This window comes from Theropithecus gelada, chromosome 15 (assembly GCF_003255815.1).
Source record: "Theropithecus gelada isolate Dixy chromosome 15, Tgel_1.0, whole genome shotgun sequence".
NCBI lineage: Eukaryota > Metazoa > Chordata > Mammalia > Primates > Cercopithecidae > Theropithecus > Theropithecus gelada.
The window spans coordinates 96,755,672-96,771,159 of NC_037683.1; the positions used below are offsets into that span (position 1 = coordinate 96,755,672).

The 15,488-nt window shown below is 41.1% G+C and overlaps 1 protein-coding gene across 3 annotated transcripts in view; it reads right to left on the minus strand.

Annotated features, from left to right (window-relative positions):
* The window catches only part of FRMD3 (FERM domain containing 3), a 293,594-nt gene that overhangs the window by 128,328 nt on the left and 149,778 nt on the right, over positions 1-15,488 (minus strand). For all 3 annotated transcript variants that reach the window (XM_025359403.1, XM_025359402.1, XM_025359404.1), the window contains exon 2: positions 8,388-8,492. In XM_025359403.1, the coding sequence (XP_025215188.1) occupies positions 8,388-8,492 (105 nt within the window). The remainder of the gene's footprint in view (positions 1-8,387; positions 8,493-15,488) is intronic.

A 15,488-nucleotide genomic window follows, 5' to 3' on the forward strand; every position in this document is an offset into this window, starting at 1 on the left:
AAAGAAAGAAAGAAAGAAAGAAAGAAAGAAAGAAAGAAAGAAAGAAAGAAAGAAAGAAAGAAAGAAAGAAAGAAAGAAAGAAAGAAAGAGAGAGAGAGAGAGAAAGAAAGAAAGAGAGAAAGAGAGAAAGAAAGAGAAAGGAAAGAAGGAAGGAAGGAAGGAAGGAGGGAGGGAGGGAGGGAAGGAAGGAAGGAAGAAAGAAAGGAAGGAAAAATCTTCATTGTTTCACTGTAGTGTTTTTCACTCCTTTAGCTATGATGTTTTTGTATTCTAGGGTCTCAGGGATGGGCAAAAGAGAGATAATAGCCAGAAGAAGAAACACTGTACAAATTAGGGGAGGGGCCAGGAAGTCTAAAAAATAGCCTATGTGTCTCTTCATCCATTAAGCAACCTCCATCCCCTTCACTAACTTCAACGCTCTCTAACAGGAGTTGGCAATTTTTATTTTTTGTAAAGTAAATATTTTAAGCTTTGTGATCTACATGGATCTCTTTCATAACTACTCAGCTCTGCTATTGGAGCATGAAAGCAGCTGCAGACAATATGTAAATGAACAGAATTAGCTAGGTTCCAATAAAACCTTATTTACAAAAACAGATGGAAGGCCATCCTGACCCTTGCATTCTAGTCCCTACTCCCAAGAAATATTTAATGTACACTCAAAAAAAAGTCATAATTTGAAAATGCAATCGGATATAAAAAAATGTATTACTATTTATTTTAAAGTACACTAGTAACTAAAATGCAATCATTTATGAAATGAAATTATGGGATTTTTTTCAAGCTTGTTACAGTGGAATTTACCACCATGTAGCATTTGCTGTCGTGCCACATAAATTTAACAACATTGCCACCAAATTGTTCTAAAGTCAAAGATCAGCTAGCCTCCAGACTCATGGGCCTTTTTTAAAATTTCTAACTTTTATTTTAAGTTCAGGGTTACATGTGTAGAATGTGCAGGATTGTTACATAGGTAATCATGTGACATGGGTCTTTTAAACATCTTTAAAGCATGGAATAGTAAAAAGACCAGTTACTAAATTGATAGTACGGTTAATTCATTTAAAAAACAATTCTATTGCATAAGTAATATTAGTATCCTTACTTAATAGATGAAGGAATTGAGACACAGGGAGTGTAAGGAACCTGCTCAAAGTGGTACAACCAGCAGGTGACAGAGATAGGATTTGCCCTGGTCTTCATGATGCCAAAGCTTTTAGCACCTGAACAATTTCCTAAAATAGCAAAAGATAGTCATCATTTTCTGACTCAGTCCTTTGATCCTGCCTCCCTGCTTGGAACTGCAGCTCAATCCCTCTTATTGAGTCTACACCTATCCTTGCTCCCAGAATGTCTCTCTCTGCACATTCTTTTCTTTCTTCTCTGTTTTTTGTCCATCTCCTTTGCTGGTTTGGAATCTCTTCCCAGGGCTTTGAAGTCATAAAAGACTTCATTGGCTCCAAAATCCCCATCTGTGGCCCAAGCCTCTTCTTTAATCTTCAGACTATATTGTCATCTATACACTGAACATCTCCACCTCAACTTCTCTCACACGTCCCAACTCAAAACGCTCAGAACTTATCACTTTTCCCCCAAAACCTGTTCTTTTTTCTGTGCAACTTATTTGGTAAGTGGCTCCACCTACACTTGGAGCTCTAAGTGACCACTTAAGAAGTTCAAACACCCTGCTGGAAAGGTCATCTGGAAAGGGCCTAAAATTACATCAGAGGGAGGGGACCCCTGAGCCCTACCTTCCAGCCCTCTCCATCAAGGCACCAGGTGTATGGGTGCAGATGTCTTGGATCCTCCAGATCAGACTAGCCACTAGGTAACCACCACTGAGTGATCCAGTCAACACCACGTGGGGCAGAAGAATCTCCCAGCAGAGCCCTGCTCAAATCCCTGAGCCACAAAATGCTGTGATAAAATAAAATTATGTTGTTTTGAGGCACAAACTTTTGGGAAGGCTTGTTAAACAGCAATAGATAATGAGAACTACTAGATCCTCATCATTAACCTCCACACATGTAACACACAACTACTACTGAACCTTGAAGGAAATAAAATAGTCATTTTCTAACCTATATACCATTTTTATTTCTCCAAGTCATACATCATAGCCACATTCCAGTCTTCCCAGTTAGACTTAAAGATATCTTTAAGACTAACTTGAAACTTCCAAACCTGCTGGTCTCTAGTCAGCCCTGCTGTTCTTGCCTGCTGGAAGCCTCCAGTGAGTACTTGACTCTTCAACCATCACACTTAAACCTGTTTCCCTGACTGATTTCTGCCCAGGGTCCCACCACCAACAGAGGAAAAACTTTTTACCTTGGATATCTTCCTGATTTTTCCTGACTCAGACAAGGATAAAATGGCATTTTCCCAGTCCCTGCCTTCTGGCTCAAATGAGATAACCAGGTCATGTGTTTGCCCCTCCCCTTCCACTATAATGTGGACATCTCCATTTGCTAAGTGACTTCTAGATGGCAACATTTTATCAAGCATTCATTTCCCTCCTCAGGAGAGGATATCAGATGTAAACAGAGTCAATTATGAGCCAACCTTTTAGTTAAAGACCAAGTTCTGCTTTCTGCTGAATGAATCTGACAATTTTCCCAAAGGCATCAGTGTTCATACCTTGAGCCACAATTGAATCACTGACAATATATCCCATTTTCAAGCTGTCATGATAGTACTGTCTTCCTTTTAACTTGAGTGCCAAAGTCCTTTCCCACAAAGTCAAGTTACTTGTACCTGTCTGCCCCAACACACACACTCAAGAAGTCTTGATCTTTAATACATTTTGAAACATAAACAAAAGAGGACTCATTGAGCAGACAAATTTGTGATCAGTGACTTGAGGCAGCAGCACAACCCTTTCCTTCAGTGCAGGGCTGCCCTAAATCTTAGGTACCACTCTTGCTCCTAGTGACGAGCATCTGTGAAGTAATTATCCTGAGAAGCAGGAAGCAGCCTCTCAATGGCAGGAGCAGCTGGTGGGACATAATGCTGTCTGGCTTCCTGGCACTATCCCCAGAGTGAAACCTCCAATCACTGGGCCGGCTTTTATTCCCTTCTACGTCCTCCCCAAGGTGCCTCTAGATAAAGCAAATTGCTCTAACATAGACAAGGTCTTTTCCTGTTATTAATAAAACTTACTGATAGGCTCACTAGTTCCTTCTGGCTACCAACATAAAAGCCTCGGGGCTGTAATTATATTAGGGTTGTGAGGGTAGGGGATCAGGGCTGAACGTGACCTTGCGTCCATGATTTCCAGCTCATCCTCCTATCAGAAAACCTATTAAATCCTCTAGTGTCTGGTAGACATTAAGACACAATGGCCTATCATTGGGCACTTGAGGAGTGTACCCCAAAAGTATGGATTTCCAAAGTGAATCCCGCATCTTTGGGTGTGAGTCAAAATCAGAAAAGTCAACAACACTGATGCAAATGGGTTACACAGATAATTAGCAATTCCAAAGTTAAAACCAAAAGCGTTGAGTACAAACTCCCTCCAGACCATAAAGCAGCATCCTACAACCCAGTCCCAGTGTAATTCTTCCTCTGCCTGGGTTGGGAGCTGGGGCGCTCAGCTCTAAGGCACGGGGTGAGGTGTGACTTCCTTAGCTGAATTTGGGGAAAGAAAAAGGGTAGAAGAATATATGGGGAAAACCCAGGACAATGGACACCTCAAACCATAGCCATGGAAACTAGAGCTATGAAATCCAGCTAATTATTTCCAAACTTCATCTTTCCAAGGGGAAGTTACCCAAATACCTGAACAGAAGTGGTAAAAAGAATATACTGGATTAAAAAAAAAAAAATCTAAACTTAAGCCAAGTACTACCTTCTTCTAGAATTACTTCTAGACTTATTGATGCAGTTTTCTCTATCAGTAAAATGGGGAGAATACCACCCACCCTTTCCTTAATCTTAGGCAACTAAGATTATGCAAGTTCCTTAGAAGACGAACGTCGTAGAAACCGAGGGGATTTTTACTGGCCAGTATTCAACCTATCCTTCCCTATATCAAATTAAAAAATAATAATGGAAATGCTGGGCCCTGGACATTAAAATAGCAAAAGATAGTCATCATTTCCTGACTCAGTGTTTCCCACTTCCAGAGCATCTGGGGGCATGAGACATCTTGCCAAACATATGGTGTTCCAAATGTAATCGTGCTAAATATTTAATATTCAACAATGGTTTACTGTAAATCGAGTTGTACACAAAAAACCAGCCCCCAAGGCAAAGGTAACTTTCATTTCAGCTTCTCTAACTCACTTAATTTTCTTGTTTAATTAGCTTTCTATCCAAATAATTCATCAGTTTTACTTGCCATTAAGAAAAATACAGGAGCTGGTGAAAAAAAAAAAAAAGTTGGTCAATTAATATCTGCTTAAAATGTCCATACCAGCATGTCTCTGTTTATGTCTTTGAGTCCATTTTTCTAATTATCCAAGGCCCATTTTCTGCCTTCTCTCTCCAAAGATCTTAATAGTAGTGCCCCCCTGCCTTTAAAAGATGTTCTTATAAACATTTCTAGGTTTTAGAGATACTGATCATGACTGTGTTTCCTTATGTCTCACCTGGACCTAGCCAATGCATAATAATTGTAAGAATAATAATAACAACTAAGAGTGAAAATAACACACACCATATACTTAAGGTATACCATGTGCTAAGCATTGATATACCTTATCTTTCATTCTCATACCAACCCTACAGGTAGGTATTGTTATTTGCTTTATCCATCAGGACAGAGACTCAGAGAGGCTGTATAGCTTGGTCAAGAACACATAGCTTACTAATCAGGAGAGATGGGATTTTTAATTCATATCTTTCTGAGTCCAAAGTCCTTGCAGTTGTGTGCAGCAACTACCCTGCAACCCAAGTGAAAGTTACACTCACATCGTATCCTCAAAATCAAAAGGCTATAACAGCTGCATGATGCAGAGAGAAGTATTCAGGAACACCTCTAAGCAACTTAGTGGCTACATGAGATAAGACAGTTTCGTTTTGAGGGTTACCCCATTCTTTACTCTACTACCCAAGTCTGGGCATTAAAAATTACATTAAATAGAGTCAAAATATAAAGAACAATAAACAACCTAAAGACTTCTCTTTTATAACTTTAGTCTAAAATTTTAATAATTTTAGACATATGGAAAAAGTTGCAAAAATGGTAAAGTATAACCTTTGGTGATCTTCCCCTGATGTTAGCATCCTTGTAATCACAGTACAACTATCAAAATAAGAAGCCAGTATCAGCCAATTTAGTTAATGCTATTCTACGATGATGTGTACTTCTCAGCACATGGTATCAGGAGGTACCTGATGTTAATACGTCTTTTTACTGGTGATGTTAATCTTGGTCTCTTGGTTAAAGTGCTGTCTGTCATGTTTCTCCACTACAGAGTTATTATTTTATAATTTGGTTAATACTATTCGGTGATAGCATTAACTAAACTACAGACTTTCTGTGGAGTTCACTCTGTTTTCCCACTACTATACTTGTCTATGTTTCAGGATTCCAGATTGCCTTGAGTTCACATATCTCTCCAATCTCTGACTGTGAATCCAGTCCGTCCTTGTCTTTCATGACCTCACACTTTTGAAGGTCAGTTATTTTGGAGAATGTCCCTCACATTGAATTTGCCCGATGTTTTCTCAATATTTGATTGAGGTTATGCATTATTGGGAAGAATGCCACAGAGATGATGTGTACTTCTCAGTGCATGGTATCAGGAGGTACCTGATGTTAATACATCTTTTTATTGGTGATGTTAATCTTGGTCTCTTGGTTAAAGTGTTGTCTGTCATGTTTCTCCACTATAGAGTTATTATTTTTTCCTTTGTAATTAAAAAAATACCTTGGAAAGGAGGGGTTACTTTGCAGATTTCCTGTTTCTCCTTAAAACTTTTGCACACGAATTTTAGCTCTTGCCTACAATAATTATTATTGTGTATGGTGATTTTCTATTTCCCTCATTCCTTTACATTTATTAATTAAAATTCTTCTGTATGGAAGAGCTCACCCAAGTCTTCCCTTTATTTTTTATTGAATTAATTATATCAGGATTGACTCATGGATATTTATTTCATTCTATGGGTTATAATCCAATACTATTGTTATTTTGTGACACCAATTTTTCCTTAATGTCTTGCCTTATGGAAGCCACTGACCCTCTCTAGGTCTTAGCTTCCCCTTTCCTTAAAGGCTTTTCGGCAAGACAAGGCTATAATGAGTAATGTTCATGGCACATGATAGATGCTCAACTAAATAGTAGCTAGAATTACTTCTGCAGGTTGGCTATTTATCATTTAGAATTGAATTTTGCACAAAATAACCTGTTTGCAGTGGTGACTAGAGGACTAATACAGTCCAGAGTTTATTTGGTCCACAGGGACTTTGATCTATAACCCTAAACTCAAACACTCACTCTACCACTTACTAACTGTGAAACCTGGGACAAGTAACAACTTCTTTGAGCTTCTTTCCCTCTTATACAAATGTGATATCTTCATAGGATAAAAAGTTATGGCTATGAATGTCTTTGCTTCATGGTCCCCAGACCAAAGCTGGCTTGGCTGCATCAAAATTAGATTAGGAATAGGCTAAGTGCATGTTGCTGGCCCTAACCCCATGGATTCTTATTTAGATCTAGAATAGGGTCCACACTGTGCATTTTTAGCAAACACCTAAGGTGATTTTCTTGCAGGCCAGGTCTGGGAACCAGTGTGACTCAGTAAACACCATGAATGCCCTTCTCTGACGTCATGTCAGCCCTACATCCCCACCACCATCCTGCCACCTTTGTCTCACTCAGGTAAATGCCTGGACCATCCAAAGGTTACTGCAAGTACTACAGGAAACCAAAATTCTTCTGAGCTGTAATACTTCATTGCATCCCTTCATATAAACGTGGGTCCCTAGGACTCCAAGAGCAAAATAAGATTCTCTATGTATCAGACACAAATCTAATCTATTCCTCAAATATCCTCTTCTTTACAGAAATATACTCTGTGACCTCTCCTCATGGTATTGGGTCAGTAATACTAAACTAAGAGCCAGGTGAGGTGTAGGGATGGAAAGAGGAGACAGGAAGAAGATCAGGGACATTGAGGAGGAGGAGAGCAAATTAAAGAAGGCAGAGGGGTCCTATCCCCACTTCCAGGTCACCCCCAGGTGACCCCTTTACACATTGTCCTGCTAGTAAGAAGCAGAGACCCAAGTGTGTACTGAGCCTCCGAGCCCACAGCTGGGACCTCTGAGCCCATGCCTGAGACCCACCCCAGGAGCTGGGGGTGGAGATCCCCAGGGGCCATTTGGATACGAAGGACACACATCACGTGGTTCTGGCCTATGCTACACTGAACACACCTAGGCTGCTACACCAGCTCAAAAGGTGAGACTCTCCTGCTCACTCTTCCCCACCAACAGATACTAAAAAGGGTAGGTGTCTCCAGGAGCAAGAATAAAACAGGGGCTTTCAAGTTTAGTTGTGCCCAAGGATCTGCTTCTGAAGTGACTTAAACCCTTCATCTGTCAAAACTTTGTTCAAAAAAATTGAGGTGAAAATCACGTAACAAAATTAACCACTTTAAAATGTACATTTCAGTAGCAACCACCATCCATATGAAATTTCAAACATGCTCATCCCTCGAAAAGGAAACCCTATACCCATTAAGCAGTCATTTCTCAATTACTCTCTCTCTCCCAATAACTTTTTTTTTTTTTTTTGAGACAGGATCTTGCTCTGTAACCCAGGCTGGAGTGTAATGGCTCCATCACGGATCACTGCAGCCTTGACCTCCCAGGCTCAAGCTATTCTGCCCCACCTCAGCCTCCCAAGTAGCTATGATGACAGGCACATGCCACCATGCCCAGCTAATTTTTGTATTTTTTGTAGAGGTGGAGTTTTGCCATGTTGCCCAGGCTGGTCTTGAACTCCTGGGTTCAAGTGATCTGTTCATCTAGGCCTCCCAAAGTGCTGGGATTACAGATGTGAGCCACTGATCCCAGCCTCAATAGCTTTTTATAGTGAGTGGTGTTGGGGCGGGGGGGTGATTTTCTCCATAGTGAAATTTTATGTAGCCATTGTTTGAGAGACTTTGGGAAACCCTGGGTTCAAAGGGCAGGGGGACATTCTCTCCTCTAAGCAGATGGGAGCAGCCTTCTGGAAAGGCCTAGGGTAACTTTTCCCTTCTCCTGCTTCACCCAGTCCAGTAAGTACAGCGCCAGCCTCTTCCGCTCACACAGGGTTTCACGTGCCCAATAATCTCTGAGGACAAGGGCATCGGTAGGGCTTTGAGAGGAACCCCCACAGGGCACCACAGTCTGGGTCACTCCCTGAAAATGGCTCCAGACAGAAATCAGCTCTTACCCTTTGCTTCTCTGGGTCCACATAGCGAATGCCAAAGTAGTCCTTCTCCAGCAGGCTGTAGTAGTTGCAGATGTGGTCAATGAGAAACTGCCCTTTGGTTTCCCTCTGCAAAGGAAGCACATTTAAGTCTCAGCCAGAGCTCACCTTGTGCATTTATGTCCACAGGGAGCCTTGTTCACCACCGTGGGTCCATGCTCAGAAAAATAAATGTGCTCACTCCAGTCCCTGAAGAAGGGGCTTCCAAACCCTTTTAACCACAAATCCTCAATGAGAAATACATTTTACATTGTGAGCCATTACACACACACACACGCACATACACACACACACATGCACACACACGGAATCAAAAGGACCCCAAAAAGAGAAGCCAAAATAATCCATATGCCATTTAATTTGTCTAATGCTATTTATGACTCAGAGTACTAATTTTACAACTCAGTAACTTGTGGAGGTCCACAGTTTGGAAACTCTCATGTAACACATACAATGGCCTAACTGCTTGTTCTAATTCCTCGGTACATATTCGTTCACTCAGTTCTCACAATGATCCTACCAGGAAGGTTCTCATTTTATATTGGAGGAAACTGAGCCACAAAGGGGTTCAGTGACTTGCCCAAAGTCACACAGCTTGAATGGAGCAGGACAGTATTTGAGCCAGGCTAACTGGCTACAGTATGTGGGCTCCTTCCGAGCCACTTTGACTCCCTGGAGCATTCGTGAGTCCACTATGGCTCTGCCAGGAGGTAGGGTCTGGTGAGTGTGGCAATGCTGTGAGTGGTAACTAAATTCCCTGGCTCTCAGTGGGAATGGTGGGGAACCTGCTTCCTTGGGCCTCAAAGCTACTGCGTCCCTTTCATAAACCAACACACAAAGGCAGTGTGGAAGATTCAGGGGAGCCCAGGACTGAGATCCAACGACAGGCCTGTGTGACCTTGAGTAAACCCCCGCTGTTTCTACTTTGGTAAAATAAGATAGTTGGACTGGATGATTTCTAAGTTAGTTAGGTTATTTTTCCTTCTGAAATTCTATGAGTGAAAGATGTATCAGCCAAATCTGATTAACATAAATACCACTACAACAAAAACCTCTTCATAGCAAAGACTCTTCTAAGCCCTCATCAGGATATCTGATAAGATTAATTTCTGCTTCAATCAAAGTCGCTGACAGACCCATGAAATGTTTTAGAGATGTGACCTATTAAAATACATGAAGAAATTAGAGGCATTAAGTGAGCCACTTTTTCAATCCACTAAAAATAATTTTGAAAGATCAGTTTGGTCTGTGTTACATAATGATCTCTTCATTAAAGACCACTATCATCAACTCAGGAAGTTGGATGGGAAAGTCACACCTTCCAGCAAAATCTCAAGACCCTTGAGATAATAAAATGCTGCTGTAGACAGTGCAGGGATTAGACAATGCAAGCGTGGCTGAAACAGGGGTCAATGCCTTCCAAAAAGCCTGGGATGTGCTGCACTGAGTGAAGGACTGGCGTTTATAAGCACATAGTGTGATATGAAACCTCCATTTTGCTGAAATCACTTTCGAGTTTGATTTTGAATGAGCTTCAAGTTTTTAACTTCCTTCCTAAGAAACCATCTGATATAGCTCAAAAGAAACAAAATATAAAAATGGAATTTGTGGCTGGGCGCGGTGGCTCAAGCCTGTAATCCCAGCACTTTGGGAGGCCGAGGCGGGTGGATCACGAGGTCAGGAGATTGAGACCATCCTGGCTAACATGGTGAAACCCCGTCTCTACTAAAAATACAAAAAACTAGCCGGGCGTGGTGGCGGGCGCCTGTAGTCCCAGCTACTCGGAGGCTGAGGCGGGAGAATGGCGTGAACCCGGGAAGTGGAGCTTGCAGTGAGCCGAGATCGCGCCACTGCACTCCAGCCTGGGCGACAGAGCGAGACTCCGTCTCAAAAAAAAAAAAAAAAATGGAATTTGTTTTTAAATGTCTGTAATTGTTTTTAATCCAGGAGGTTCAAATGGCAAAGTTATACCTAATAGCTGAACTCAATGCCCAGAAAATAATCATTGGCTTTAGTTCCTTTTACACACATACTCTGTAATCCATTCATCTTTAAAAGGTTGCAGCATTATTCCCTCACCAAACATGACATAGGAGCTCATCATTTTATGATTGAATGGCAAAGCCCTCTTCATTAGGATTTACTATAGGGAAGTATTCCCTACCATATTCTAGATATGTGGGTCAGGGCAGTGCATTGTAATAATATGGGATTGAGCAGGCCTTGATTGTTCATGACAGATACTGCTGTCATTTTGCCCTAAAGAAGATGTACTCAACAGCACAACAAAGTTTTTTTTTAAATGATTAAACACAGCAACCAATATACACCCTCTAGCAAGATCTCCATTGACTACTCAAGACCCTTGAGAGAAGAAAATGCTGCTGTAGACTACACAGTGATTAGAGTATGCAAGAGTGGCTGAAACAGGGGTCAATGCCTTCCAAAAAGCAGGTCAGGCCAATTCCCATGGTTCCAGATCACCAGGTGGATTCTAGGTCTTTGCTACTGAAGGTATAGCCTACAAACTAACACTATAACAGAGCAGCAGCCTTAGTCTCACCTGGGAGGAAGCCTGTTGGAGACAGAATCTCAGGCACTGCTTCAGCCCTGCTGCACCTGGTCTGCATTTTAGCAAGATCCCCAGGTCATTCGCATGCACACTGAAGTTTGAGAAGCATTGGTCCAGGAGGATTTCCACAACATAGGAAAAACACAAAATTTTACGTGTCTCTAGAGACCATCACAAAGCAAAAAACAAAAAAAAAAAAAAAAAAAAAAAAAAAAAAAAAAAAAGCCCCTTTTCCCTTGAGAATTGTCTCTTCCTTAACTCAGAAAAATCAGTCCTTTCCTGCCTTGGGTACACAAGCTGCCTCTGCCATTGTCAGGGGATGTCGATAGCCCTTTGCAGTTCTGCCCCTTCCTCTGCACGTTGCCCAGACAGCCTCACCACCCTGAGACCCTCCATGTCTCACTGCTTGGTGCCGAGGAAGCCAGCTTCTAGACCCACATCCTCCTGCCTGGAAACCCGGACAAAGTTTGTAAGCCATTTAAGTTCCTACTGTTGTCATTTTTGTGCCCTAAGCTCAGTTCTTGCACTAAACAAAAGCTTGAATAGGCCCAGTACCAAAGGTTGGAAGAGTTCGTTCAGGAGTCAGGTGCATGAGTCCAGCTACTGCCCATATACACCTCACTTCAGAAGACAGGCTGCGGAGCAAACAGTGGTTATGACCCAAACCTTCCACACGCTTCCTCCTGAGCCTCCGAAGATAGAGGTTCCTTCCTTGCGGCCTAAACCAGTGCCTGGCATGTTGGATGTTACCAGATGAATAAGAAGTCTTTGCTTTTTTCTCATAGAAAACATGAGGTCTGGTAACAAAAGGAAGCACTTTTCACAAGCCCTTTGGACTACACAGCACTAAGAGAGAGCCCCGGGCGAGACAATAGCGTCCTGGTATTGGCAATTCCGCAAATGTAGTGGAATTGGCCAACTTTCATGCATCTCTCTCAAGGTCTGTGTGCAGAAGTGGTTATCAAAGATTTCAAGTAAAAGGATTTCGTTTTAATGTCAGACTTATGTTGATTCTCCCACAGGGTAGCAGCTACACTTGCAGTACTGATTAAGTAGAGAAAAAAATCAAGCAGCTAATTTAAATTCTTCAGAGCTCTTACCTAAATTATGTTTTATTAATCACAACAGCATTTAATACATGTGAAAAGTAGTAAGATATAAATGCGTGAGCAGGGCCTAATACGAGGGTCAGTAGCATTTGATAATCTGTGCTTAAAACCCTTACGTGCATAAGTATAGACTTTTGATGCTGTCTCTAAATGAGGTTGTCTCAGAAATGCACTGACAGGGTTGAAAGAATTTATTCAACTACACAACTTAACTTGTGTCTCAATACTGGTCCTTATTATCTATAGTACACTGTACATTGATCTTTTTATAAATACTGTACCAAAATAACGTGAAGACAATTGCAATATTTTTAATGTGTTAAAATCTATAAGCCAATGCTAGCCACGATATGACCCGTGGATCATGCCAGAACATGAACAGTGCCTGACTGGTGCTCCATGACAGCAGTCACCATCCTTTTTGGAACCAGGGACCAGTTTCATGGAAGACAATTTTTCCAAAGACAGGGTGGCGGGATGGTTTCAGGATGATTCAGGCACATAACATTTATTGTGCACTTTATTTCTATTATTATTACATTGTAATATATAAGGAAGTAATTATACAATTCACCACAATGTAGACTCAGTGGGAGCCCTGAGCTCGTTTTCCTGCAACTAACTGGGGGTGATGGGAGACAGTGACAGATCATCAGGCATTAGATTCTCATAAGGAGAGTGCAACCTAGATCCCTCACCTGCACAGTTCACAAGAGGTTTGCACTCCCAGGAGAATCTAATGCTGCCGCTGATCTGACAGGAGGTGGAGCTCAGGTGGTACTGTGAGTGATGGGGAGCAGCTGTAAATATAGATGAAGCTTCTTGCTTACCCGCAGCTCACCTACTGCTGTGCAGTTCAGCTCCGCAGCCCAGGGCTTGGGATCCACTACTCCAAAAAACAAGTGCAGAAAATAAGAGCAATTTAATTCTATTGTGTGTACGTGTGTGTGTGTGTGTGTGTGTATTTAACAAATATTGGTCCAAAGCAGACTGGAAGAATAAAAATCTAGTACTGGTGTCTCCCCCACAGAGAGTTTGAGACTCTCTGATCTAAACTGTGCCACCAGGCTTGGGGATTCTGTTTGGGATTTCTTCAGTCCACAAGCCCCAAAGTGTAAAGGGGGTTGTGTCCTCTCTCTCACCTTCTCTGCCCATTTTTCAGACAATCCTTAGTGTGCGTATGGATCACTGAACCCCCTGCAATAATCCCATCTTCGCTCAGGGTGGAAAGTGCTAGTCTCCTAGGTATGGCAGAATACTTGGCATAATTCTGGGCATCTCAAAAGGCAAATTCTCTCACTGGGCTAAAGACTCATTGATGTGGCAAACTAGGATCCATTTCAAAAGAATTAGTGTAAAACAATCACATGTCTGATTAGGGATGGCTGAGTAAGAGTGGGTTAACCCTTTTGTGAGAGTGAGAAAAGTTATTTAGTTACTCTGAGTCTCTACCTCCTGGTCTGTAAACTCTAAATAATGCAGTCTCGAATGGGTAACCTGAGTATTAGAGACAATGTTTGTAAATATCTTATTGGACACATAGTAGCTTCTCAATAAATGACAGCTATATACTGTCGTTGTTTGTGATGATTTTTTTTCTTCCGATGCCCACAGTACCTTCTCTTCAAAGGCTGCTGAGTGGACCGGAGTCGGTAGTAAGTCCCACCAAACACAGATGTCAGGAGAGCTTATCATTCTCTCACAGAATGGGTTGGATTTACCCCCTTACACCTTATGGAACCTAATTTTTACAATCACAAACTAGCCTACTTGTCAGAAAAGTCCACCTCTCCTCCCCACCCCAAAGTATGTACTAGGAAAACAGAAGATGCCACTGTGTTCCAAACTTGTTTTCACCACTTATCAGCTAAGTGGCCTTAAGAAAGTCACCAAATCTCTCTGAGACTGTTTCTCCTTCTACAGTGGGAGAATAATGATGGTAACTTCCAGATGTATCCCCAATGAGATATTTTAAGGCTCATTCATGTATCTGTTAAACACCTATTATGCGCTAGGCATTGAGATAGGGATTATAAATAAACAATGAGTGAAACCCAGAAATTTATAATCTCACAGATCTTAAAATCCTGCCCTTTGTAAAATGTGATTGAATTTTGTAAACTGCAAAGTATTATACGAATGTTAGATGTCATTATTAATAATATTAAGAATAATCTTAATCTTAAATCTTTGTCTCAATTTTACAGATCCTTTTAGATATAAGGAAGTTAAGTGGAATAGTATTTGCCTCCCAGAACTGTCCTCTGTAGATTAAAAAAAAAGTGAACAAAAGACAAAGAACTCAATTCTTTTTTTTATTAATTTAAGTTTCATTTTATGTTCATGGGTACATGTGCAGGTTCATTATACAGGTAAACTTGTGTCATGGGGGTTTGTTGTACAGATTATCTCATCACCCAGGTATTAAGCCTAGTACCCATTAGTAATTTTTTTCTGATCCTCTCCTTCCTCCCACTCTCCACCCCCAACAAGTTTCCATGTCTGTTGTTCCCCTCTTTGTGTCTGTGTGTTCTCATCACTTAGCTCCCACTTATAAGTGAGAACAGGTGGTATTTGGTTTTCTGTTCCTGCTTTAGTTTGCTAAGGATAACTTTCCTTGATTATCTGCAGCCAACTGCTGATGATGCATTTACTTCAACTCCCAAGTTCAGCAGCAAAATTAAAACGACAATAAATTTGTGCTTAAAGAAAAAGAGCAAAGAAATCAATTGCCCAAGTCAGCAATAGCTTTTCTTCAATAATAATTTTTTAAAAAGTCTGGCAGATTTCAGTCCCCAATTCCTAAAACTCCAAGTGAGGTTTTGTTCAGCTTTTTAGACATTGGTTAAGTGGGAAAAACAGTACCAACCCCAAAATACTGAATATATTGCTAAACTAGTTTCGAGTTTGAATAACTACCTTCAGGGATGAAGGTATGAACATAGTAATAAGAACTATTATTCATTTAACATTTACTGTATATCAAGAACTTTGCTACATATTTTTCATTTGATCTCTTGACAACCCATTGGGGTAGTTAATATTCTCCTCACGTTACAGACGAGGAAAAAATGAACTCAGAAATTCTATGTTTGTTTACAGGGATGTCAAACCGCATCTGACACCTACGTAGAATCTGTTCTAGGAACTCAGTTGGCCTATGTGCCCCCATTCTCTATGTGGAGATACAGGAAAACAATATAAGGATTTGGGAGCAATGTCAAGTTCTCCAATTACTAGAATTTGGACACTGGCAGGAAGGAGCACTGGGTTACCCACAACACCAGGCTGGGAAAAGGCAGTTTTATAAAACACAAAGCACATTATAATAGACTTCATTGGTTAACTGCTTAGTAACCATACATCCCTTTAGCCTTCTTAAAG